Genomic DNA, 27,710 nt, shown 5'->3' on the forward strand with positions numbered 1-27,710 from the left:
TATCTCTGTACCTCTGGTTGTACCGCAGCTTTTGGGCATCCTCATGGGGCAGTGCCACAGGAGAGGTGCTGAGTCGGCTGCAGGCAGCTTTGATCAGTGGGTGAAATGCCCTGTGGGCAGCCCTATGGACATGGAGCCCTGGATCTCCAAGGGGTCTTACCCAACCTCAGGGTCCTGCTCCCATGGAGCAGGCTCCTAGGCCCAACGTTTGGTGGGTGACTGGATGTCAGGACTGTCCCTGAGCCCAGATTTTGGCCCCCATCCCTATGGTGGGACCTGGGCTGAAATGAGGCTGCTCATGCTAGGCCTGGCACTTCTGGGGCAGTGGGGTGAGAGTGGGACCTTGCCTACCCCCTGGTTACCCTCTCATGTCTCTCTGGGGATGTGGAGATCACCCAGGTCCCCTCTCCCAGCACTGGGCACGACCCCAGCCCCCTTGTGGAGTGGGATCTCCATCCCCCCATGTACTCGGATGTGTCTGTGGGGCATTTTTGATTCCCTCTGTGCTTGGCCCCACTGTATTCAGCGAGGCAGACCCCAACATCATTGCGAGGCAGATCCACAGCCCCCGTGGGGAGACCTTGTCTCCACTGCCGTAGGCCCTCGCCTCGTGTTGGTCAGACTCCCCATTTCCTCTTTGGGTCAACCCCAATCTCCTGTGCGGCAGCTCCCAGCCCACTGTGGGTCTGATCCCCCCTCCCCTCCGGGAGGGGCAGCCCCGACCCCCGCGGGGGAAGGGGGGCGGGCGCGGGGGCGGCTCTAGGACCCGGCGGCGCCGCGGCGCGCCCGGCCCCGCTGAGCCCCGCTCCGCGCCGAGCCGAGTCGAGCAGAGCAGAGCCGAGCCGAGCCTAGCCGAGCCGAGCCTAGCCGTGCTGTGCCGTGCCTTGCTGTGCCGGGCCGTGCCGCCCGGTTCCGCTGCTCTCCGCCCCGCGCCGCCCCTCCGGGGGGCCGAGCGGCGCGTCCACCTGCCGGCCCCGCCACCCGTCAGTCCCGCCATGGCGCTCGGCGGGGTCGGTCGCGGCGCGGCGCGGGCCGCCTGGCCCCGGCTGCTTCTGGCGGCGGCGGCGGCGGCGCTGGCGCTGGCGGGGCCGGCGCTGCCCGAGGTGCTGTTCCGCTGCCCGCCCTGCACGGCGGAGCGCCTGGCCGCCTGCCCCCCGGCCGCCCGCCCGCCCTGCCCCGAGCTGGTGCGGGAGCCGGGCTGCGGCTGCTGCCCGGTGTGCGCCCGCCTGGAGGCCGAGGCGTGCGGCGTGTACACGCCGCGCTGCGCCGCCGGCTTGCGCTGCTACCCCGACCCCGGCGCCGAGCTGCCCCTGCAAGCCCTGGTGCAGGGACAGGGCACCTGCGCCCGCCGCCGCGACACGGCCGAGTACGGCGCCAGCGCCGAGCGCCCCGCAGGTGAGCAGTGCCCGGCCCCGGGCACCGCGGGTCCGCCCAGAGCAGCGCACCGGGCACGGGGCACAGAGCGCTCGGCACTGCGCTCCGGCCACCGGGGACCTGGGGCTGGGTGGGGACCGCCCTCCGAGCTTCAGGCACTGGGGACAGTATATCGAGCACCCGGCTCCGGGCACTGGGAACCGGGCTCCGGGTACCGGGTACTGGGGATAGTGCATCGTGCACCGAGTACCAGGCACTGGAGACAGTACATCGTGCACCGGGCACTGGGGACAGTGCATCGTGCATCGGGCTCCGGGCACTGGGGACAGTGCACGGGGTACTGGGTACTGGGGACAGTGCACCGAGCACCGGGTATGGGGCGCGGGGCACCGCGCACTCGGGACCGAGTGCCGGGGGCAGCGCCGGGGCGGCGGGGCGCCGAAAGGTCCGGGGGACAAAGGAATCCTAAAGGGTGACCTAAAGGGGGTCCTCCTGGGGAAGAGAGACCCCGCGCGAGCGCAGGGAAGGGGAATCCCTGCGGGAGAGGAGCGAGGGAGTCTAGAGAAGAACAAAGGGGGCAGGAATGAGGGGGGATGAAGCATGAGTGCGTTCCTGGGGGTGTGGGGAAAATGAGCTATTTGGGGGTGCAGTTACCCCGAGGGTTAGAGAGGTTTCCTTGTCAGGGGACAGGAACCCTAGGGGTCAGTTGTAACGGAGTGGGGATGCAGGGACTGCTCTGGGGGGGCAGGCTGGAGGTTGGGGTCTTCTAGTGAAAAAAAACCATGGGGACAGATAAGGGTGAAATCTGGGGAGATGCAACTGAGGGGCAGAGGAGTCCTTTGGGGAGCAGAGGAAAGTGGACGTTCAGATTTGAGTTTAGTGGAGGACTAAAATTCCCCTGAAGGGTGATGGATGCCCCAAAGATGCGGGAAGAGGCAGAGTCGGAGGACCATGTGCTACCTGGTGGGAAGGGGGTGGCTGAGGGACTGCGGGAGCCCTGCTGTGTGAGAAACCCGTTCCTTATGGCTACCCTCCCAGCAGAGCCCGCCTTGGAGCTGAGGTGTGCTCTGCCAGCTCCCATGGGGGTCCTGGTGCCCTCAGGCCCTCCCTGGTCCAGGCACTGGGTGCAGGGAGAAGAGAAGCGTCTTCCAAGGGCACAGCCCTGGGGACAGGGCACCAACAGGCTCCTGACCTGTTGCTGTGATTGCTGTGGGAGGAAGCACTCCTGGGGTTGCCGATACAGCAGAGCTTGGTTGTATTAATGCCTACTTCCCTTGCGATCGGCTGCAAGCTCTTTCCCTTTCCGTGGGATGTTGAAAATTGACAAATCAAGGCTGGAAATAGAAACCAGCACTTTCTCCTTTGTAATCACCCCTCTTTGACTTCTGCCTCCTTGCTGGTTTTGCTCCCCTAGCTATGACTGAGGCTCTGACCCTGTTTGCATAACTAGATCAGCAGCACGACTTTAAATTCCCTCCCTCCCCTCTTGAGGCTTTATTTAAAAGTGTTCTGAACCGGGCTGTACCTCTTAGCTTCCCTTCCTGTGAGGATGGGAATGTAGCCGGGTACCTGTGCACACTACTTCGGGTACTTGCTCACACTGCTCTGCTCAAGGAGGAGAGATGGAGAGAGGCAAGTGAAAACAAACCAGCATCAGGGAAAACTTTGCACATTGCAACCTGCTGCTTCATGCACCCAGGCTGTGACTGCTTCGGTCCTGACTCCTATCCCTGCTCCTTTGCCCAGCTGTGAAGGGCTGTGGAGAACCAGGAGTCTGGAGAACACGTTGATGTGAAATATTCCTTGACTATGGAATATAAGTGTCAAGGGAATGAATTTTACACTCTCCAGAAGAAGCCAAGGGCATTTCGATTTAAGGAATCTGGCACTGACTTCCAGGCTTATACTTTTACAAGAAGTTGGGGGGGGTGGAGGGCATTGCACTGATGGGCTGAGAGGTGATTTTCTGAGTCAATGCTGCCTTTTTTTTTTAATGGACTTCATTGAAGAATTATGTTAACTTCACATGGTATTTTGCTTGATTTTATTATCTTTATTCCTTTACAATTGGTGTGATTTATTTGACCGTATCTCTGTGTGTAATACACACAGACATAAACAGCACAGTTTAAGAACACTTTAATGTATGCAGTGCTCTGTAATATCCATAGGGGGTGACTAATAAAAATACTGGCACATCCCTAACCAGCGTGATGTGAAACATGCAGCTGGAATATTCACAGTTGAGCATGTCTTGGCAAAGGAGCTTGGACATCCAGAAAAGGTTTTGCTCTCTTCAGATTACAAAACTTTTAACAGGTTGTTGTAGCCATTAGGAAAAAAAACCAACCCAACCAAACCAAAATAACCAAACCCATAACAAAAACAAAATCGGAACCTGCCAGTTTCACTTGATACTCTTCAGACTCACATCGTTGCTCCCATCTGCATTGTGCTTGCTAAATGTATAGGTGGGACTGTGAGTTTGCTTTTCGTTTTAAGCAGTGACAGGGAAAGCACTCTGGCACCCAAAAGAGCAGGGACTGGAACTTGCTTTCAAATGCTGATGTTAAGCCACTTTCAAGAGTGCCCCAAGAGCAGGTTTTTGCCTGCAAAAGGCAGGTGTTGAGGTTTTTTTGGTGTGGTTTGTTTTGTGGTGCCTTTTTTTTTTTTTTTAATATGCTTAAAGGTATTTACTCTTTTTCCCCTTTCCAGCTTGAAAAGGCTCCTTTGGCTGATTCAGGACTGGAATGCAGAGCTCGTGCTATTCCTAAATTAAGAGGTTGGCAAGTTTTTTTGTCTCTGATGAGAGGCAGAAGGATTGCCCAAATGAAACAAGGAATAAAACTCTGCAAATTCTCCTGCTATGGCTCCAGCATTGTTTAGTCTTCCACTTAGGTCTGTAAAGCCAATCCTGAAATGGTTGTAGGCGGAAAGTAACATAAACCACCATGTAGCTAGGAAGCTGGGGATGTTGTTCATTGCACAAGAGGCTTTGGGTATTTTGGAGATGTTGGGAATGTTGGAACAAAATAGCAGCAGTCTGTGGAAATCAGTCTGAGAACTTCTACCCCCTCCCCTGGGGAGGCGAGTGCATCCACTCCCACTAGTGGTGGGAGTGAGACAGAGGTTCAGCATCTCCTGGGATCAGGGCCTCTCAAATAGTCTCATACGCCACTGCACCACACTCCTTCACAGTTTGTTCCAGGTCATCGTGTAACAAATTGACATACTGCTGCTGACTGGAACCGCCTGACCTGGGGACAGAGGACTGTTACTGTGCACGCAAAGCTCGCAGAGATCGTGCCAGTCTTGAGTGTGTTTATTCTCCAGCACCTCAGCCAGATTATCAGGCTGTTTTGCAGATGAACTAAATGATGTGCCCGAGGTCCTTCAGGACACAGGGAGCAGCGTAACAGCTGTCTTTTCATCGTGTTAGCAGTCTGTGTCCTGACAGATAACGTCCCAGTCGCTATAGCCATCTTCTATTCAAACACGTCTAGGGTGACCTAGGACCAAATGGGTCCTGGAGACACCATATGCTTTCAGAGTCATTTTAGGTACCATTAGGTCTTTCAGCCTCTCCAGTCTCAGCCGAAGAGTGGGGATGCTGCCTTCTGTTTTATCCATGATGAACTGGAATCAGGAGCTTGTGTGGTGTTTTCCAGCTCTCAGCTGCCATGTCGTTCTGCTGGGTTCAGCTCTCACCTTCTGTCAGAATAAGCTGGTTCAGAAGCTAGTCCTGCAGCAAGCCAGCTCCAGAAAACACGTGTCAGATCAATAACTTGAACTGGCTCAAGGTGCAGCAGGGTGCCCAGCAGGGTGACAAGTGCTGCTCTAACGTGGGAACTTATGCTAAGGGGTGAAGCAGGGCAGATCTTAATGATGTCAGCAGATGTCCTAAATATTCTTGCCCAAGTTATGAGAATAGCTAAAGAACATCTATCTTCTCCTAATGGAGAAAAGATCCTAGGAATAAAACTTGTTCCACTCTGAAAAAAAGTTTTTGAGCCACTGTTCAAAGCTGACCAGTTCAGGGAATTTTTTTCCCCTTTGACAGCAGTTCAGTTGTGTTTGTAGTATGGTTTATTTTGTTGTTGGGATACTTGTACTAATTCAGTGGGGTCTGCCTCAGAACTCACTGCTAGCTATTGAGTCCTGCTTTGGAATCTCACTTATTTATTGAAACAAATGTGTTTTTTTTAGTCCATGCCAGTGAAAAGTAACCTTTCCAAAGGGAAAGAGAGCTCTGCAAAGAATGTAACTGCAAGCAAACTTGAACTTGGAGGGCTGGGGTTGACTTATTCACCTGATCAGGGACTCCACTTTGAAATCCCATGATAAAAAAACAGTGTCAAAATAGTTAACTGTTAAAAGCACAGCTTCTTTTAGCATCTAACTAAAATCCTTATTTGGGTAACTCCAAATGCCACACATCCTTCCTTACGGGTCAAATGTCAAAACCTTCATTTCCCCTTGGCATGCAGCTGCTAAAAGACAAGTTTAATGTATTGCTCCAAAACACAGAAGACTCTGAGGTTGAAGGTAGCATAATGTAAGTGGAATTTTAACAGCAACTTGAAAACCATGCCAGTAATGCTATGAATGCATTTTTCATGTCCACTGAATTGCCAGGAAGACTTCTGCTTTTCTCCTGATTTAATAAAGAAATGAAGCCTCCGTCATGATCTGCATGTGCATGTGTGTATCTGTCCTTCTGCCCCCACAACTTCTGACCCTGTCAATCAAGTTGGTGGATCCAGTGCAGCAGTGGATGGCCCTGAAGGCACTGTGTTGCTAAAAAGTGGGCCAGGGGTAGAGGAGAGCCAGGCTGGGATTGTCCATCCCCCTCATCCTATGCTAGATGCCTTTTGAGACAGAAGCACAGGAGTACGAGGGAGTTTAGTTACAAGTGCAGCAGCCAGATGTTCAGTCTGGCTTATGCAAGCTTGGGCATTACCAGACACCAGAGAAGCCAACTGCAAGAACCGAATACACAGCAGTTTGTTAATATGTCCATAGCCACTATAGTGTCTCTGCCCAGGATAAGTTGAATGCCTGCAGAGCTCCTTGTCTTGGAAGAAATTATTAAAAGTGAAATGCAATTAGTAACAGCTGTGAGGATGATAAGTGAATGAGAAAACCACACAGCTCATCTGTCCTTGCTGTCTCTGGGGCTCTGCCAGTAGGTGGACCAGGTCTCCATGCTCCTTTGTGGTAGCTGTGTCTGGTCAAGAGCTAACCGGGTTGGGCCCTATCATCTTTTAAGACAATAAATAACACCTTTGTGAAGCAGCTTCTTGAAAATAATGCTACCCTCTGCCTCAGTCCCACTGGTGTTTGCCATGGTGGGAGTGATGCTGGTGTGAAAATGGTGTTTTGGAGGGAGAGGGAAGCCTGGGAAGATTTCAAGGCTCTGACCCAAAGCAGAAATGTGTTTTCGTGCTGTCCCTTGGCAAATGATCTGTTTCCTTCTTGCCCTTTGCAGTTGTTTCCTTTCCTCTGGATTTCAGGCTCATACTCACTGAGTATGGTATTTGTCAAGGGAACAGCAAGAAGCCCTGTCTGTGAGAAAGTCCATGTCGTTTGTTTTATCCACATCCAGGAATTGAGCCGAGATAAACAATTCAGAAGGCAAAACAGTGAAAACTGGAATGTGAGAGGTGTCTTTGTGTATGGCTCTGTACTAGACCTGGCTGCAGTATCAGCTGGGGCTAATTTATCTGCCCGATGGGCAGCTGTCGCTGTTACCCACGAACACAACTGGAATTGTGAAGGCAGGGTTTCATCCCAGCAGCCAGCAGCACTCCAGTACCTGCTTTTCCTGATCACATGTTCTTCTCTAAGGAGCTAGGAGGAGGAGTAGTTTCCCTGGTGGATTTTTTGCATTTCTACTTGAATTGGGCAATTCCAGCTTTCTGAGCATGGTCAAATCTGCCTTCCCTGCTGGGACTGCGATTCTTTCAGGGAGGATCGTTTGCTTTAGGCAGATAGAGTAAGAGGAAGGCCAAGGTAGAACGTAAAGATACTTTGTAAAGCATTTCTGTTCCAGAAGGAGGGCTGAGCTGGGGGGTGTACTGAGTTTCCAGGCATACATATTCCTGTTTTCTTTCACTGAATCAGGGTGAAATATGTTGCTGTGATCCTGTGACTGCTTAGCAGGCCCCTTCTGTTAGAGAGATGCAAAGCCATTGCCATTGCATATGCTCCCACTATCGCTTCCACCTGTCTTCATCCCAGCTGTCCCTTGGGGACGTGCTGCTTGAATCAGTGCCCATATGAGGGTGTCCTTTAGGAATAGACATTGAACACAGTGGGCTTGGCTTTCCAACTTGTCCTCACTGTTTCCATCTGCCAAAAGGGGCAGGTTTTCCAGCGTTAGTCCCCCACGTCTTCCCGTGGGAGGGAGCTGTGTTACACATGTGCACCAGTGCACCAACATGGTGCCTCGTGTGCCTCATATGCTGTGGGATTTGGAGGCTAACCATGGTGCATGGTCCTGGTGTGGACTCGTGAGAGAAGGAAAAATCCTTGCTGGTGGTCTTGACATACTGTGTAGATTATTCTTGGTTGCTGAGCTGATATCATGGCAGTCATGCCCCACTCCCTCCCTGTCCTGGTACACAACATCCTCATGCTCTGTCGTACAGGTCTTGGATTTTGTTTGGAACCCAGCTGAGCCATGACAGGGAGTTAACCCAACCAAGTCTTCACTTTTCTGGAAGGATGAGTTTTCTGCCAATTTATCAGATTGCAAATGTAGTATTATTATTTCCACAAACTACCTTCAGCAGACTGAGTCTGACTGAAACATCTTTGCCTACTTTCAGAAGTCACTGCCAGCAAGATGGGGGGTGTTTCTCATTCACAAACTGGCCAAGCATGACCTCATTAAATGGCAAGTTGACACCTAATTACCAGAACACGTGATGCAGTGGCTATCCTAGGCAAAGGCTTAAGAGATAGGGGTTAGTGCTCAGTTATTGGAGCTTTGCTGCAGCCCAGCATTTGACAGCTTTTTGTAACTGCATTATTGATTGATTTCTGCTCAGTGTTTTTCTCCACATGTCATTAACCGTCATACCAGTGGGAAGATAAAGTCTCCTGCTACATCAGCTTATGGTAGAAATAAATTGTTTAATCATGTACCTTTCTTATGGACTGAAATACTGGGAAACATCAGGTCACTTATAAGCCTTAAACTATTCTTTGACATTGCAGCTTTTATTCTGAAGAAAGCTGCACTGTGCCTCTTGGCTGGTAAGGGAACAAGTTCACTGCCTGGTGCTCTCTGTAGTCAAAGATCCCATTAATTCTGCCGGCTGTGAGGAACGATTTCTTGGTATTTCATTCTGGACTGTAATTGAGAGTGACACAAAGCACTGGTGGGAATTGGGCTGTGTTGAAATCCCTGCTTTTTCTTACAATTTTCTGCAGATAAATCAGCTCAGGTAGGATGGGGGGATTTCTAATGCTCTGCCCTTGAAATTAATAACATTTTCAACACCTTACTGACTGGAGAATATTTTAGAGAGGAGTTTTTGTGCCTCCTTGCAGCTTGTCCTTGTAACTAGGTGATGCAGGATGCCTACAACAGTGACACACAGTGCATTGCAGTCACTTGCATGACAACATCTATGGGAGAGTCCTGTAGTCCTATAATGTCATGGAAATTCATGAAGCTTCACCCAGTATTTTTGATTGAAACTACAGCAAGATTTCCCTATAAGATATTGCTTTTCAGAGCAATCTGTTCTTAGCTCCTCTGACTAGTTGTAGAAGACACAGTCCAAGCTAATGAATTTCTCTTGGCTTGGTGAGGAGATTGTCTGAAACCCTTCCATGTTTTCTTGCTGTTTTCTAACTAGAAAAGGGTGGGTAGCTGACATCCATCTCTCAACAGTGCTTGCTGGGATGAGGAGGGAAAGAGCAATGGTTGGCCATTGTTGGGTACCTCTTCCTTTGGCCACAGTGAACGGGACTGCTTCCATGGCTTGTGCCATGCTTGTTAGAAATCCAGGTTGTTATAGATGGTCCATTATAGAGAGCATTTGGGGCAGAAGATCTGTGTTTCTGGCGGTGTTCAGGGAATATTGCCATTCCTGGGACTGGATGCTGGGTCAACAATAGAGATACTATTTAGAGGCTGGCCCACCAATCCATCACTGAATTTAAAGAGCACTCCAGAATTGGGAGAAAAAAGTGAGACTATGGCAAAATGGTGCCTTCTGGCACAACAGGTCATCTCCCTGTGGGAATTCTGAGTCATTTTGTTGTTGATTTTAGTAACTAAAATAAGTTTATTCTCTGCTTTTTTTCCTTGCCAGATCCCACAGACCCTGTCACCCTCAGCTTGCAGGGAGTGAGACAGATTCCATTAATTCTTGTGCATTATTGAGGGATTTGGTTGATTCTTGGTCTAGGGGCACTGGGAGGAATTTGGCATGGAGCCCTCTGAGGTAACTATCTTGTCTAGTAAAACTCGGGCTGTGGGAGTTGGTGTGAGGAAATAATAACATCCACTTTGGTTTCTGCAGCCTCTGTCCTGGGGGCCGGTTGGGTGTTGCAGGAGGCCACAGGAATCCTGCTTGTGACCACAGCCAGATTAATGGCCACATTGGCAGCTTTTCAGAAGTGAGGAATTTGTCCACTTTCACAATAATGGCTAGAAATTCCACATGAATTAATTAGTTTTATTATGGGACTTGTCCTTCCTGCTCCTCCAGGGCTGTCTGAAACACTGAACTCATTACATGAAGAAATGAAAATAGTACTAAAAAAAAGAACTGGTATCCCAAGCCTTTGTGAGGAAACACAGAGTATACCGACATCGTCCACCAGACATGCTTCCCAAGCTGTGGCTTTTGGCTAGATGAGATCTAAACTCAAGTTTTAGATCAATTGCAGCCACTTAAGCACCCCAGCCTGCCCCATGAGGGAGTCCTCTCTCAGCTTGTTGTTCCCTGCTCATCTCAAGCTGTTCATCTAGGCTTCTTACTTACTCCCACAGTTTCAGTTTGATGCAGTGTTCAAATCTGACCCCTGGATGTTGCACAGTGGAGGCTGCAGACCTTTAGTCTCCTCTACCCATTAGAATGGGTTTCTTACCTTGCAGGGACATTTGCTTTTATGGTAGTGAAGTGCTTGGAAATACCCTTGGGAAAAAGTGCTCTGCACTTGAATTTTGGTCAAGGGTATGCCATAAAAATGACAGCATAGGACTTTGGAAAGGTTTGATTGAGTGTACTCAGAGTAATGTTAGATTGAGTAAATATTTTGGGAGCCCAGAGCTGATAACTTTCCCTTGCTTACGTTTGTGGGGAGTCAGCCTGCAGAAACTTACCACCTCTCAGATGGCTTTTAAACAAAGGTTGTCCATGGACTCAGTGGGCTTTTATTTTAATCCCTTTTTAGAAGTGCTGATGTTGTCTTGAGGTTTGCCTGCTGATAAGGGGCAGGTGTGCAAAATGCACACTGCTTGCTGGTAGTTCCAGTGTTTGCTTTATGTGTATTGATTCAGATACTTGTGTTTGGACAGGGATTCTCTTTTTGAGTCTAACCCTTCCTTTCTGATCAGCCCCACCTTTGTGAACCAGGCTTGACTTTTTTTCCCCCCTTGTTTTGGGTTAAGTGAGTTCAACCTGAGAAAGATGACCAGTGAGGAGGTAAAGTTCCTGCAGGTCCCATCACACAGAGTGGCTTGGTTGTTGCTCAGCTCTGTTGAGAATTGTGACCCTCATCTTGCAGGGACTAAGGCCAGCTCAGCTGACAAAGGGCCGAAACACAGAGTTTTCAGCATTAACAAAATGTGCCCTGTAAAAAGTGTAAGAAATGAAAAGGCAGACATAGATTCTTCTAATCTCAGATGGCTGGAAAGCTTTGGTCTTTCTAGTAATGTTTGTTATGGATTTCAGTTCCTGCTGTCCTCCATTTTTCTGTTTATTCTTTTTATCAGGCTGATTTCAAGGATTTGTTATGTTAACTCCTGGCCATTAAGTTGCTCCTGCACATGCTGAAACTGACCTTTGCAAATTCAGAACACGCTGAAAATGCTTGGGCAGTGGAGATATGACTGGGCAGTAGACCAACCTGGCCAAAGGTCCATGACACCCATAATCCTGCCTTAGGTGGTAGCCAGCAGTGCACAAATTGGGAATTTTGAAAAGAGTGTGGAATGAGCCTTGTGAGGTGGGAACAGTGCTATGGAAACCCATAATGCTGCCGATATCACTCAGCCCATGATTTAAGGGATTTCCAAAGCACAGCCTGGTCTGCTGGCTGCTGCTTCTGTGTTAGGAGAGCTGAATTCCAGCAGTGGGGCTTCAAGTGCTGTGGAAGGCAAGCAAATCATTGCCTGTGTACATCACTGCTGTGTCTTGAGGCTTTGGGATAGGAAGAACTCCATGCACAAGACCAATTTGGGGTTGCTCCTACAAATCCAGTCAGCTACCCGTTCTGATTTCCTGCCACCTTGTGTGTCCTGGAGCAAGAGCCGTGGTGAGAAGGGAGGTCCCATCACTTCGGTTGTGCCCAGTGGAAGCACAGCCCTGCCCAGATGTGGTTTTATCTTGAGTTACATGCTAGGAGAGCTCAGCCTCCAGGTTGTCATTGTTGGAAGTATTGTGCCCCCTGGAGCTGATATGCCCTAGCAGAACTAAACCGTTTCAGCTGACCTCAAAAACTGCTTGTGACTGAAATACAGTGGCCCCCATAAACATTTAACTGAGTCTGTGGTTTGTTGTAGGGTTTTTTTTTTCCCCAGTTCTTCTCTTTTGCTTTTCCCTGCCTATGTTCGGAATGCACATTCCTTCCATGGCATCCTGTGATGACATGGCATTTTTGGCAGTTAAATTATGCATCTTGTTTATCTCCTGTCATCATCAGCCATGTTAAAGACTGACATCAAGCTTAGTGTTGAGTGTGTGAATGCTCCTGTGGGAACATTTACACCCCACTATGGGCTGCCCACTGCCATACAAAGCACATTCTGAGAATCTTTGTACAGGCAGCGTTAAGCTATTGCAACTCTTCTGTTGAAGCAGTGGACTTTCACTGAATTTATAAAACCTTTTAAATGGGGGAAGTTACCAAAATTTTGCCCAAGAAAGAGCTGTGGATGGGTGGGACTTCAGGCTATGTGGCAGAAAGAGCCTGCAATGCAAGACTGCAGTTAGTGAAGTCACAGAGTGACGAAGGTAACCTCTGTGAGCAGGGGCAGACTGGCTGAGCTTTGGAAATCCCTGAAGTCGCAGTCTGAGCGGTGTCCGCGGAATGTCTGCCGCCAGTACCTGGGGCTTGCTTGTGCGAGGTGCACAACCTGCCTTGTACTGGAGTAGCCTTCAGCTGGGCTGCTCTCCTTTCTCCAGCTGTGGAAGCATGCATGGTGCCTGGAGGGCATGTAGTCAAAGCCTGGCAGGGTTTAGGAGATTGCAGATCAGATACTGTGCCCGTGGTGGATCTGGGGAGCTCGGCTAGGTGCCAGCTCCGACGCCATCGGGTAGGGGGGTAGGGTCACCCACCATTGCATCTAAAAGTGGAGCAAATGGGACTTCCCCACCTGACGATGGTGAATAGCTGTATTTCAGAGCCAGAGAAGTGGTTCCCCTATGCCCTGAGTCCTGCCGGTGCAGGCCAGTTCTGCCATCCTGTCCTGGCTGCCGTGTCGTGGATAGAGTGGGACTCTGCTATTTTCAGCTGGGTTGCAGGTTTGCCCTTTTCCCAGATAGAGACATGCATGTGATTTAAGGTAGCCAAGGCACAGAGTGAGCGAGGCTGAATCTCCCCAGTTTCCCCCCAGAGTCTCCCCCCAGTTTCCCAAGGAGCCAAAGCAGGGACCGCAGGAGTGGGTTTAGACACCGAAGTTTGAGCAAACATGTGTTACAATGCTGTCTGGAGGTACTTTTGTCCAGGGGCTTTCCTGTGGAGAGACGTACTCGGGAAGAAGAAATAGTAAGTGACTAAATGTCACGGTTACACTCCTGCCATCTGAAAAGAACTCCCTATTTTCTTTTGGCTGCGAAAATTAACTTCCCTTTCTCTTCCCCGAGCGGGCGAGCTGGCTCCCGGTGGCCGTGCCCCCGTGGCGGATGCATAGGACGGTCCAGGTCAGGCTGAAAGGAAAACTCTCCAACTGGGGGCTTTTCACTGTTGTGCTCCTTTCTAAAGAAAATGCGCAGGGCTTTTCCTGGCCCTTGTGAAGGCCAAGATGCAGGTTTGTAGCTGGAATAGGGTAAGCCTGGCCTCATTTGGGAGCTCCTCTGGGTTTTGAGCTGCTCGCTTCCCTTCTTCATTCCCACTGAGCTGTGTGGGGTGGGGGCTGGCATCCGGCTTTTTGTTATTCATGTAATTAATCCCATCCCTCCCCCCCCACTGTGGTTCTGCTGCCCCCAGGCACAGACTGGCTGTTTGGCCTCTGCTGCACTGTAAAAGCTCCACCTGGAAGTCTGGGAAACTGAGGCAGGTTCTCTGGGTGTGTTGTTCTTGGGCATGCTTATCTTTTGGTCCTGGAAGACTCAGTAATGGGACTGTGTCTTAGGAAAGTTTCTTAGACTGAATAGCTTGCTATTTCCTCCACTGATGAGGACTAAAAAAAAAATAATGATGCTATGTGTTGCCTAGTTTAAAGATGCCAGGGTGGGGAAAATACTAAAAAGGCTCCAGTGCAAAATTCCCCATGATTTTTTGATTTTTTAAAAATACTCTTTGCAATAGAAGAAGTCTGGGTTTTTTTAGGATGAGAGCCTGATGAGTAAGGAATGATCCAGCAGCTGCTGCACCTGGGAGAAGTCAAGAGCTTGGTCTTAACTTGCAAAGGCTTTTGTGGGCCCTCTGGTATCTCCTTAGTGCTGAGAAGAAAATATGCATCGTTATACCCTTGCTGATCATGTGCATTCGGACTGGCATGTTCATCCCAGTCCCTCTTGCCTTCTTCCTTTGCTGCTGTTTTTTCCCTAGAGCCCTGTACATTTTTCCCATCGCTTTTTTTTTTTGGTCAACAAGTTTATTATTTTCCTGCTATAAAGTTCTGCATTCTCTTTCTTCTTCTTGTATTCTCTTGCTGCATTTCTGCCAGCCTCACCTTCTCTCCCCTTGCCTGCTCTCATATTTACTTTGCATATTTTTAGCAGGGTGCTAGAAGGATCATTTTGACCTGTCTGGCTCAGTGAAGACCTGCTGAAACTTGCCATTGATCCAGAGAGAGGAGCCATCAGGGGATATCCTGCTGGGGTGGGAGGGTTAGGGCAGAGCTCTGCATGAGCATGTCTGGGAGCTGTGGAGGTGACACACTCTGGGTTTGGAGTACGATGGAGTGCACATGTTGGTTCCTGCTTGGGACTGATAATTTTGGTTTGGCTGCCAAACCACAAAAAAAAAAAAAAAAAGGCCAAATCTAAGGTTTTATTCTGGTAACTTTGAAATACTGGCATTTCTCCATGGGAACACAAAGGAACCTCAGAACAATCTTGCAAAGATATTTAGGGAGACCAGCAGCTAAAAAAGTTCACCACTTGCACACCTTTGAAGAAAGCAGAGGGAATGAACATCCACACTCTCAAGAGCAGTGCGAAAGAATGTGTCACCAGTTTACCCACTGACCCAGGATGTGTGAAAAGTCACCCCAAACTCTTCCTTTGCCTGACAGATGAACATAAGCTGTCTGGGCTCCTGCACTGTAACTCTTGGGCTCCGCCAAATGCTGACATTTCAGTTGGTGTACGCAGCTGATGGTGTTTGGGGTAGAGCCTGGAGGAGCACAGTGATCCCGCTTGGCTTGATGAACCTCCCGAGCAGCAACTGCAGGAGCTGAGCAGGATCTCTGGCTCAGTGGGTGTGGAAGACTTTAGTCCCAAATGGCCAGGCTCTTGGTGGCTTTCAGTTTTTGCTGAAATTGGACCATAAACATACCTCCTTGGTGGAGCTGCTGGCATGCAGGCTCCCCTCCACCCAACTGGCCCCAGTACTGACCGCAATCTTCTATTTCTTTTCCCTCTAAAAGAACCAAAAAGAACCCTTGGGTTTGAACATAAGCCAGCCTTTCTGACTTGGTTACTGTTACTGCTGTGATTAAACCCAAACAAAACCAAAACCTGGAATGTTTTCTATATGTCCAGTTTTAGTTCCTTTTTTTCCAGGTCATCAGCCAAACCAAATGGCCCCAAACAGACCCCAGGTGTTTGCACTGTCCTGCTTTTCATGAAAACGCACCGTTGCTTTATAAAAACGTGCAAGACTTTGGAGTTTTCCTACTTTCCTACTTGCTCTCTTTCTCAAGGGAATTTGCAGAGAGATTGCCTTCTCTGTTGCAGCTGTACTGAGGTGTTTTCATCCTGGCACTCTCCCTCCAAGGTGGGGCAAGGAGAGGCCATCAAGAAGCTGTGGAGAGAGCAGTGTGACTGTGAACCCAAGTGGACTTTGCAGCAAAGCTCTGTAATGAAGTTTTCCGGGGTTTTTTGCCTTCTGGATGGGTTAAATGTCTGCATCTGTAGCCACCCCCTTTCTTCCCTCCTGCAAGCTGATCAGGGCTTTCCTGCGAGCCCATCCCAAACCTGGGGCTGGTGCTTGCTGTCACGTAGCGTGATGCAAATCCAGTGCCTGAACTGCACTTGGACCAGTGCCCATCCAGTTTCCAGTGGATGTGGGGCAAAGTCCGCAGGAAAGTTTTCCCAGATTTTGGTGAATTGAGTGACCATCATGGCACGCAGGCTGAGACATATGTGGACCTTTACCTCTTTTTCTCTGGTTACCTGGAGTGCTGTCTTTCTCCTCAGCATGCAAATTCCTCTCTGCTTTGCATTTCTCTTAATTCAAACGGGTGCAAATCACTCTCCTCCTCTGCTGATATCCGTTTTCTGACTTAGCATTTCTGCTGCCGTTGAGTTCTGGCCTTCATCCTTTGGGGGCTGGCACCCACTGAACCCAGCTGAGAATGTGGCCCTTTGTGCTGGAGCTGCTTGCAGAAGCTGGGGAGCTTTGCCTTCCCTGCTGCGAGCCTTTTTGGCTGGAGAACGCTTGCCCTTTCCTGGTGGGGAGGGATTTAGGGGTGAGGGGGAGGTGAGAGCACTCCTTGTGCTGGAAGAAAAATGATGAATGACTCTCTTGTGCTTCTGAACAAAACCAGGAAATGGGGGGGGGGAGCAAAAAAAGAGGAAATGAGAAACAGTAAAGAGGCCTCCCCCGCCTTCATATAAGCAATCACTCCACAGCATCTGGAGCCCAGTAAAAGGGCTGTTCCCAGGAGACCTCACACTTGCCAGCCACACAAATCTCCTTTATTGCAGGCTCCTGGGGCTTGCACCCCCACATACCTCCTTGTGCCGGCCCTGCACCCAAAACCAGCCTAGCAGGGTCAAAGTGAAGCTCGGTTTCCATGGCCATCGACACCAGGGATGTGCGTGTGGCTTGGCTGGCAGATCACAGTCTGGATCCATCCTGAGGATATGGCTGTGATGCTGTCAAAGCAGCTGGAGCACCTGCATGCTGTTTGTGCTGGCATGCTGCCTTGCAGCAGCAGGGCACAGACAATGCCATACTCTTATCTGGTGTGAAATCTGCTGGAGTGGAGTCACCTCTCCTGCCCTCTCCTCCAAAATTGTTTTGGATGCAGTAGATGTAGCAGGGATGAGCATGGAGTGGGTCACTGGCCATCATGGTTTGCGTCTGATTTTAAGCACCCTCCTTTGCTGTTTGTTAAAAAATGTATCTGCTAGGGACCTTAATAGGTTAAGCTCTTTCTTAGAATAACCTTGCTGCTGTTACTTGTTTAGTCATTGTCGAGGGGCTTGTTTGCAGTGGGAAAGCTTTTCCTGAGCATAGCTTTAAAATCATAATGCAGGTTTCAGAAACACAGACCCTGTGAAGGGAGTGGTTCTCACCCATTTCCAGCTGAAGGTGATCACAGTTGATCACTGAGCATCTTCATCATCCCACCTAAAACACTGGCTACTAATTTCGTTGTAGTTCTTATTCCTCTATTTTCTTCATCAAGTCCCGCCTGAATTAATGTGTTAGGTGAGAGTGGGTTTGCCTGTTCGTTTCTCCTTCCTGAGTTGAGAGGAGCTCTTCTTCCCCTGGATGTAAGTCAGTGTGGCTTTTCCAGCTGTTTTCCATCTCCAGTCTGGAGATGGTGAGTGTTTCTGATGTGGCATTTAGATCTTTCCTGGGAATTTTCAGTGTTCAGGGCTCTGTAGGAGAATTCTTAGTCACAGAAGTAACACAGGTACTATGGAACCTCTGTGCTGATGGATGTTTTTGCTTCTTATATTCAGAGATTCTATTTTCATCCAGGCTTTAGGTGCTTGCTCACCTGCTTGTGACCCTGTTTTCATTCACACAAATCTGGAGGATCGAGTGCATTATCTGAAAAATACATTTGCTCTCCAGTGTGGGCATGGGAAGAGAAAGTGTTCTTTTGTGAAAAGGTAATTCATCGCTTTGGATATTTGCAAGTGTTTTTGAAATCCCCTCTTATCCTCTTGTCAGCAGAAGGGAATCCTTATCCTTTTTCACAACTGCAAAATGCAAAGTAGTATCTCCAGGTTTTCCCTAAATAGTCAGTGCTGGTGATGGTGGTGATGCTGGGGATTTGGGGCAGTCTCCATGTAAGTTGACCAGACAAGAGAGGAAAAGCAATATTGCTCTTGAGTTCAGAGCAGCTCCTGGGATTGCTCAGCATTTAGAGGAGTTTGCAGAGAGGGACAGTATTGTAAAAACCCTTAGTTCTTCTGCTTGCAACCCACAGGGCAGTGCCTTTCTGTCCTTACTCTACCTTTCCCCTTGTGTCGGGTGTTCTGGGTGCTTGAGGAGGCATGTGGGAAGCCAGGCAGGGCCTCCACTCTTTGTACTGCCTGTGTGAACCCTGGGATTAGCCTTGGAGTGACCCCTGAATTGCACAAATTTGGAGGCACTGGTCAGAAAAGGCATAATAAGCCCTGTCTGCAAGGTCTGAGCTGTGCTGCTGTAGGCTTCTTAGCTGGAGAGCAATATTGTGCATGGCAGGTAGCAAGGACAGACTTTGTGTTTGGGACACTAAATGGTGAGGGATGGGCTGGGAGCTGGTTATTTTTTGTTCAGCAGTTATGTTAAAATACGTACTGGAGATGTAGTTCTTTCTCTTTGTGCCAGCAGTGCCCACAGGAGACTGGTGATGAGTGACCAGTCCCTAAAGCAGGGCAGCTTATGATTCACCCCATGCCTCCTTTTGGTTTTACACCAGTGATGCTTTTAAAGCAGGGTCCTTGATGGCCAGGGACTGGGGTGTGCTGAGTCAGCACCTGTTGCTGCTGCTGTATCAGACCCTGGGCAGGGGTACGAAGTTTTGGGGATGCCTCAGGGCATGACAGTCTCCTCCTCTGGCTGCCCCTGTGTGAGGCAGACCTTGTGCTCTCATTAGCACAAACCCATAGCATTTGACCCTGGTGAATTTAGTTTCTCTGGAATTCACTTGATCAAAAACCCTGCATTGGTTGACTGGGTGACTGCTACATTTTGGTCCTGAGCCCTTCAAGTTAGAGGGGTCCGCTCAAAGGGAGAGAAATCTTTGGACTCTGCTTCCATGGGAAAAACTCCTGAGGGAAGTCTGACTCCTCTGTGGTTTCCATAACACCATGCTGAGGTGTCTGCGTGTTCTGATGTCTTACTAATTTGCCAGTGATGATTTTTTTTGAGTTATTTTTAACAGGCACATTGTGCAACTAATGGGCTTTTTATTGGTGGTAAACAAGCCGAGCTAGGCAGGAATGCTGCCGAGGCTGGAGTGGCAGGCTTGCCTCTGGGTGCTGGAGAAATAACTTGTTCACTTTTTTCCTTTAAAAAAAAAAAGAGACAGAGAGAAAACCTGTGGCTCTCCTGCAGCCTGATGCTCCTACCAGCCTCCCCCATGGAAGCAGCGGCAGAGCAGCTGAGGTACATACTCTGCACCTCATGGCCTGATTTTTGGGTCTAAAACTGCTCTCTCCTCTGGTTTAAGGGACTGTAACCTTTGGTGGGAAGGCAATGGCTTTGCCCACCCACCAACAGCTGGGTTGTGCAGGGCCAAGTCCTGCCTTGGCCCAGAGAGTTGCTTCCTGCCAGGCTGTGGCTGGGATGCTTGGGGCTGAATGCATGGAGCTGGTGGGTCTTAGTGTAGGGGCTGTGGAAAACCTCCTGTCTCTTATCATGCTTCTTGTTTGATAAGCTGAGAGCTATCTGTACACACACAGAATTTCAAAACACTCCTAGAACGGGAGTGAGGTTGGATAGCAAACCCGTGCAGGTACTGCCACAAAGTGTGTGCCCATTGCCCGGAGCAGGCATGGTGGTGCTCGGTGTGTGAGCCCCAGCCTGTCACTGCAGGGCTGTGCTTGGGCCCTGGGACTCACACCAAGCTCAGAGCTGCCTCTGTCCCTGCAGTGTGTGTGCCACCAATGTCCAGGATAACCTCAAGTGAAAAGTATCAGACTTCAGTGGCCAAGAAAAGAGTGCTGACCTATTTTGGACACTTATTTATATTCAAGTTGCTTCTCTCTGTCTCTGTGAAAAAGCTGTAGTGACTCCAATACTTTAAAAAAATTTTTCCCCTCCCATAGCTTTTGTTTTGAACAGGATATGATCTAGGACTAACATCTGTATTTTCCAGTAGTCAGAATAAATGTCTTATTATCTTTTATTTTTCTTGCTGAAACACCATTTTACAGAGCAGAGCCCAGCTCTGTAATACAGCTAAGCATTTCGTTGCATTGTATCTGAATTTATACAGGTTCTCCTTTTATTAAAAGTCCTTGCTACAATTCATAGGTTTCAGACCAAAATGGAAAAAAAGATTGAAAATATGTTACTGCTGTTTTTGATCATGAGCCACAACAAGAAGTCATCTAATATAGGGTCAGAAAAATTATGGAAAACTGTTTGGTTTTTTGTTTTTCTTTGTTTATTTGTTTTTGTGGGGTGTTTGTTTTTTTAAGTACTGAAAAGATCTTACTGGTGAAAATTCTTTTGGGGTTTTTTGTCTTGTTTTGACAGTTAGCTATTCTCTATATGCTGCAGCTCACAGTTAATTTCTGATGTTTTGTAAATTGAAACTGTAGTGTCTCTGACAAAATTGTACCACTGGAATAATCATAAAATTTGAACAGCTCAGTCAGTGCAGCCATGTGCACTAACCCTAGCTGGATACTTGTCATCCTGTAGATTTTAGGACTTGCAATTCTTACTGTCAACAGTAGGAATCTAAGATACTTAATGAGCAAGAAAAACAAAGGCAAATAGGCAAATGCTATGGATATTGTCATCCATATGAGTGATGGTTGTATTAGTCCTTTGTATTCCATAATTTTTCCTACTTTAGGAGGTTTTTTGTGTGCATCTGTGGTTTTGTTCCTGTTTTTTTTTGTTTTGGTCTGCTTTTTTGGTTGACCTTTTTTTTGTGTGTGTGTGTGTGGTTGGTTTTGGTTTTTTGTTTGTTTTATTTTGTTTGGGGGTTTTGGGGTTTTTTTTTGTGTCTTTAAGACTCGACAGAGCAAGGGTGAAAAAACTGGGAGTGGTTTGCTTTATTGAAATTGGAAACCCTTTGGCTTCACTAGCCAAGCTTGCAAATTCACTGAAGAGCGCCAGCCTTGTGCTTAACTGGCTGTGCCCTGTGTGAGTGCATCTACATGAAGATCATATGCAACTCCCAGAAGGTCAGTGGGAGCCTTTCCCCATCATCCTTGCCTGCAGCTGGATTTGACCCAAAGTGTATCTGAGAAGGATTAGGGAACTTTCTTTGTTACACAGTCGTGGTATGTGGGTTTTGTGCTTTTGTATCTGTGCTCCTGTCTTCAGAGTGTCTGATGTGAAATTACAAGTTCACGTGCCCAGATAGACACACAGTACCCCCTGTGTGCACTGAAATGTCCCTGTGCACTGATGTGGCTGGATTTGGGACGATCTCATTGCACCATGGCAGAAAGGCTGTGCTCGCCCCGAGGCTGATGGCTCTGTGGTTGACATCAAGTATAGCTGCTCCCTGAGCGTGGTCAGACTGCGACTTCCTGCTTGTGAGGACAAGGAGAGCAGGAGCAGAGCACTCATGATACAGCAAGGGAAAAGAGAAACATCAGCTGAAGTCTGAGGTCTCTGATCCAAGACCTTGTGCTGATGCAAAACTGTCCAAGAAGCTCAGCATCACCCTTAGTAGGAGTGGGATATGGCATGGCCAACTGAATGACTCCATGCTGTATGCTAGGGTTTGAAGTGTAAAATGCTCTTCAACTTTGAGTGGATCATGTCTGTTTAAAGTTGTTTGTGACCCCTGTGTGTTAAAAACATTTGTAAAGCTCATCTGAAAGGAAGCAGGTCTGAAGGTGAAACTAGTTCCTACTGCTGCTGGGATCAGAGGAATGTAGCAGCTGTGTGTCCCGAGTGGTGTGTGGCTTGGGTTTGGTTGTTCAGATCTGGATATGGAGAGACCAGACTTTGACCCCTGCAATGCAAAAGAAATATTTTTTAATATTTTTGTGATTGTATAAATGGTTTCAATGGACAGCCTTTCTTTGCTTTCAGAAGAGCTGTTCTAGGTGAGCAATCACCCTAACAAAGAACATAACTTTAAGAAATGATGGCCTCCACAACAGATGCTTATTTTGTCTCCTGAATACCCCCCACAGGCTGCTGCAGTGGAGCGATGCTGTTGGCGTTTCCTGATCAGATCTGTTGGGGTGTTTTCACATCGGCAAGGAAACCAGAATTTACCAAACTCATCTAGGATTTGCTGGATTAGACACGATGAGAAGCTGCTGAGTCTGGATGTTCAGGGACTCTCAAGAATTAATGATGTGTATGTAGTCTGGATTAGTTTTATCTACAGAAGTTTTAATGGGAGACATTTATTGGTAATTGAGAAGTTACTAGTTCAAAGTGAGCAGCATTCTCCCTGCAAGTAAGAAGGCGAACTAGAAGGAGTGATGGTCTGTATTGAGTTGGCATGTTTAATATGATTTAGCTACTCTACTGTGAAAGTGAATTCAGATGAAGCTTCCCCTGTCTAAAAAGGCAGGTGAGGGATTATGTGAATTGATGCAGTAAAGCAGAAGCTGTAAAAGACTGCCCTGAATACAGGGAATGTCCCTGGAGCTGGCAGTATTGGCAGAGCTGGGAATGGGGAACATTTTGGGCAGTGCATGAGAGTCTCCACTTCAGTGCTCAGCCCTCAAATATCCCCTACATGATATATCAGGTCTGAAACCACAAATTTGCTTTTCTGGAAGCACATGAAGGTGATTATTCCATTTTCCTTGAGTCCCTCAAAATTCAGTCCTTTGTACTTTGACTTAGTTGTCTTCATGATTGCTGGTGGTCTTGTGCACACATGGCTCCATGCCTTACACACCAGAATGTCAGCAGGGTGAATTTTTGATAAAGTTACTGGGAAAAACTTACGGTATTTTGTATTGTCAGTTTCTTGGAGACATTTGGATCCAAATCTGAGGCTTGAGTGTTCTTTTTTCCCTGTGTGGCTGCCTCCATATTTGTCTCTAAGCAGAAAGACTGATTAAATTACAGTGCACCTCTGCTAATGTGCACATATGGCAGCTCTCTAAAGTTTCATATTAATTTTTATTTTTCATGTGGTGAATAATCACCCATCCAGAGGGTTGAGGAAAGAGCAGTGTACAGTAATTGCTGGATATGCATTTCAAAATTCCCTGTGGAAGACTGTCTAATTAGATTTAATGAGCTGCCTGGTGAGCATGCGTGTGCATGTGTGCTTTCACCACCTCTCTTGAGCTAACAGGATCAGAAGTGTTAATGTGTGTCCGAGGTGAATTGGAGGAGTATGTGGGAGAGGTGTTTTTGCACTTGGAGAGCGCAGGTTTGAAGCAGACTTCTACCTGTGTTTCTCATGTCTGTGCTGTAATGAGGGACTTCCGCTGTGAAGGTGAAGCATTTGGTAATGCAGGTGATAAATTGGAAGTGGTTTTGCTGTGGTTTCAGCTGCTTAAGTAAGGAGGGTGGGAGCAGAATATCTTTGATAGTTGGAATCCTTTCCTCTGTAATGTATTCTGAAGAGCTGCTGGTGCAGGGGCTGTCAGAGCTACAGCAGGTCACAAGCTATGTGCCACCAAGCTACCAGGGGAAGTGTTTAACTTAACTGGAAACAAGCTGTCAGAGGGGCTGGGATTTCTGTGAGTGAGGTGGATGACAGCCATCAGGTTTGCACATTGCTTTGTCTCTGATCTGCGACAACCCTGAGTTGGCTGTGTGTAATTTGGCTTTTTTGCAGGGGCATGGCCATGGGTCAGTGCTCTGTTTCCAAGAAGGATGAGTCTGGGTAGAAAGCCATGCTGAGAGGGTGGCCATTTTAATGAAGGGTTTCTCTGTGGTTTTTTTTTATTATTTTTTTTTTATTTATTAATTGGCCTTTGTTTTCTGTCAAGAAAGTTGTCCTGAAGCGTGACTTAGTGAGCCAAACATGCCTGGACAAAGGGAGTATTAAGCCTGCACAGAGGGAGGGGAGAGGGTTACACCTCTAATTACTTTGTGTGCATTTAACTTTTTTTCCCCTCTGGTGACTGATGGGTCTTGAAAGGACTTGCTGGGGTTAGTGTGTGATTCACCAGGGCAGAGTATGTTCTGGGCTGAGGCTGCAGGCTGTCTGGGCCCTGGATGCCAAGGGCAGGCGCTGCCCTTGTGCTAGTGTTGCTCATGCCTGAGTCAGCACTTGTGCAGAACAGCTGCTCCTCAGCTGGGGGTCAGGCTGTGGGGTCACTGCTCACACCCCAGCCAAGCTGGACAGAAGGATGGAGAGGCTTGGTTCTGCCACGTGAGCACTGTCTTGAGTGGGGTGGTGTGGGAGCATGTAGAGCAGCATCTCCTGGTAGCAATGTGGGTCCTCAGAGCCACCCCGAGCAGGTGTGAAGCACCAAGCAGCCAAAGTACTTCTGCTGACCAAGGGGCTGGAGAACGAGGCAGTCCTGAACCTCTTTCACACATCCCTATCCCCAAATAGGGACACAAGTAGGGAAAAAGGGATCAGTGCTCTCCCACCCTCCCAATAGGCAGCAGCCAACAAACTACCCCACCTGCCACTCTGTCTGGTCTTCCTGCCTGATCCTGGAGCCCATGGTACATACCCAGGCTCTCCTGAAAAAATGGGACCTGGGTTTGCCTGGGTGGGGAGTTAGAGCTCATGATGTTCATGTGGGAAGCAAGAAGAGGGAAGAAGGGGAACTGGGGTGAAGGAGGATAATGGGGAATAAACAGTTGTGGAGATGGTGCTCAGGGAAGAGGAGGAGAAGCTGGGGCTGCCTGGGAGAGAGGAGGAGGAATTTGTGGAGTGGGCTACAGTCCTGGTCTCAAAGCTGATGGATTAGGAGGGCTTGGCAAGGAGTTGGGGATCTGGTTTTAGGCAAAGTGTAAAATATGTGGAATTCAGGCAGGGAGCTCCAAAGCCAGTGGGCTCGGCTTCTAAAGTTCCCATGGGAGGAATGCATTTTAGTCTGATTTCTATAAAGGCTTTCCCTTTCCCACTAGTTTTTGGATCCATTGACCAACTCCTCGCTGGTGGGGTGGTGCAGAAGTCTGACCAATGATTTTCTTCTTTAAAGTTTGGTTAAAATCACTGGCCAGATAGAGGGATAAAGGCCCTGTTAGTGCCCATTTGAAGAGGAAGGGTTCAGCATGGGGTTCAAGTAGCATCAGGGCATCTAAGTTGGTGCCAGGGGCCAAGATGCACTCATTGGTAACACTGCTCCTGAGATGGCTGGCTCTCTCTTTGGGAAACAATGCTCTTTCTGCACCAAAATAAAGGAATCATTTAGGTTGGAAAAAACCCTTGAGATCATAGAGTTCAACTTTAAACCCAGCACTGCCAAGTTCACCACTAAACCATATCCCTAAGTGCCACATCTACATGTCTTTCAAATACCTCCATGGGTGGTGACTCCACCACTTTCCTGGGCAGTCCTTTCCAGTGCTTGATAACCCTTTCCATGAAGAAATTTTTCCTAATATCCAGTCTAAACCTCCCCTGCTGCAACCTGAGGGCACTTCCGCTTGTTACGAGAAGGGCCAGAAGAGATTATTGCAGAGTTAGATTTTGCATATGGAAAAAGCCTAACCTTGCCATGGGAGGTGGGAGATGCAGGGGAGGGGCCCCTTCCTCATGCTGAGTGGTTCTAGGTTTGCATCCTATAGTTTGAGAGATGGGGTTTCCCTGCTTTTGGGCATGCCTCTCAGTAACTTAAGTAGATCTTACTATTGGGACTTTTTTCTTTCCCTGTTTTTCCAGCCTTCTCTTCTTCATTTCACCAATTTCTTTTTCCTCCTGCTTTAATAAATCTCAGTGGTTGAGAGAAAATATTTATTATATCTTCCCCATCCCCCAAATGGATATTTCTTACACTGTTTTTATTAATGAAAAATTGTCTCTAGCAAAGGGAAATGGGAATCTTTCCCATTTTGAGCAAATTCTTGTCCTGCCAGGGTGTGTAAATCTGTCTTCAGTGTCACCTGCTTGGTTGGTTCCACCAGCTCTTCTCTGCTGATGGAAGATCAGTTACATATTGCAACTGAGTTTGGTTTTGGTGTGTTTTATTTAAAAAAAAAAAAAAAAAAAAAAAAAAAAAGAAAACAAAACAAAACCAAACAAACCACCAAAAACCAAACAAAAACCAACCAACCAACCAAAACCCCCCAACCCAAACAAATAAAAATACCCCCCCCCAAAAAAACCCAACCAAACAAAAAACCCAACAAAAAACCCCCACAACCCAAAAACCCCAAGCCTACCCAATTTTTTGTGAGTTATTCCATTAAATGGAGCTGAGGGACTGCAGCAAGCTACCTCTTTTGCAGGAATCCCCTTTGGCTTGAAAGGAATTATTAGTTGAATTTTCAATTTGTCATGGTTTACTCCTGCCTCCTTCCTTTTGTCCATTAGCCCAACTAGGCTCCTGCTGAGTCTCTTCATTGACTGACATGCTTTAGCAAGCGTTCTAATGTGTAGGTGCAGTCCTGATGCAGCAGCCCTTCATGCTCTGAGATGCTTGGGGCGAGTGGCTGCAGTGCAGAATGAGGGTCTAGAGTCTCTCGCAGTTTAAGATTACCCCTTCTAGGAGGAAAAGCCATCATTTTTCATCATGAATTCTTTTCTAAGAGCCTGCGGTTGCCTGGTGTCTCAGCTTTCCTCCCTTCATCCGTGGGGGAAAGCCAAGTGGTTCACATTCCTTTCAGGAAGAAATCTTGGAAGAAGAGGACTGCGTGATCCTCTGCAGCCATAACCTGAATGTGGTCCCAGTGCAAAGGTATTGGGAAAAGTTCAGGAGCCTTCACTTCAGGAGTATCTGCTCATATGGGTGATGGGTAGTAGCTGAGCTCAGTGTTTTATTTTTTCTCAAACAATTTCAGATGTGTGATGGAGGTGTTCACTGCTCATCCTGATGTAGGGAGCTCTGCCATCTGCAACAGGAACCTGAGCTGCTGCTGGCAGCTGTTAAATTTCAAATAGAAGCCTGTGGTGGGTTGGTGCTGTCTGGATGCCAGGTGCCCACCAAAGCTGTTCTATCACTCCCCTCCTCAGCTGGACATGAGAGAGAAGATATAACTAAAGGCTCCTGGGTTGAGACAAGGGTGAGAAGAGATCTTGCACTGCTGCTGCTCTCCGGTCAGGGTGATCCCAGGTGGGATGGCAGGGAAGACTCCTCCTGCCCCCTTGTTCTCACTGCAGAGCCCAATGTTTGCAGAGTATCTGCAGCAGGAATATGGGGATGGCGTTGTGCTGAAAAAATGGTGAGTGTGGCTCCTGATCTCTCACCTTCACTTGCATGTGTTGCCCCCCTCCACTCCCCATGGGAAAGTAGATCAGTCAGGTGGTCTTGTGCCGAAGGAGCTGTGCAGTGGATGATGCCTGGGCAGCACCAGCACATTTGGTGATGCAAATGGCCATGGGATGTGGGTTTTCATTTTACGCCTCCCATTCAATACTCTGTTAGGATCAGTGGAAGGGATTACAGCTGATAAAGCTATCTGTTGCTGTAAACAAAAGCGTTTTCTTTCAACTCTCTAAAAGCTCCAGCAGAGAAGATGATAAAAATTCACTTGCTGTTCATGTTTCCAGGGTGTTCATGCCTCGGAGATGCACCAAGATGGTGGAACAGGAAGACCTAAGGGAGGGTATACATCTCCTGGGACTGTTGTCAGGAGTATTAAGAACAGTTTACAATAATATAAAACAAAGCATAGTGAAGCCAATAAACCCTTCACTAAAAACCACTTTTGCTGCTTTCCCTTGGTGCAGCACAGGCCTTGAATCTGATCCCCACCATCTTTCCCTGTGCTGATTTCTGTTACTAATTTCTCTTGCTGCAACAAGTGTTAAAATC

At 48.2% G+C, this 27,710-nt stretch overlaps 1 protein-coding gene across 1 annotated transcript in view; it reads left to right on the plus strand.

The window, feature by feature from the left end:
- Positions 1-863: 863 nt before the first annotated feature.
- IGFBP2 (insulin like growth factor binding protein 2) overlaps positions 864-27,710 on the plus strand; it is a 58,892-nt gene continuing 32,045 nt past the window's right edge. Inside the window, exon 1 of the mRNA XM_027734717.2 lies at positions 864-1,395. Within this exon, the coding sequence (XP_027590518.1) occupies positions 996-1,395 (400 nt within the window). The 5' untranslated portion in view covers positions 864-995. The remainder of the gene's footprint in view (positions 1,396-27,710) is intronic.

The sequence above is a fragment of the Pipra filicauda genome, unplaced genomic scaffold, assembly GCF_003945595.2.
Source record: "Pipra filicauda isolate LSUMZ 115617 unplaced genomic scaffold, ASM394559v2 scaffold241_size1546129_pilon, whole genome shotgun sequence".
NCBI classification, from domain to species: domain Eukaryota; kingdom Metazoa; phylum Chordata; class Aves; order Passeriformes; family Pipridae; genus Pipra; species Pipra filicauda.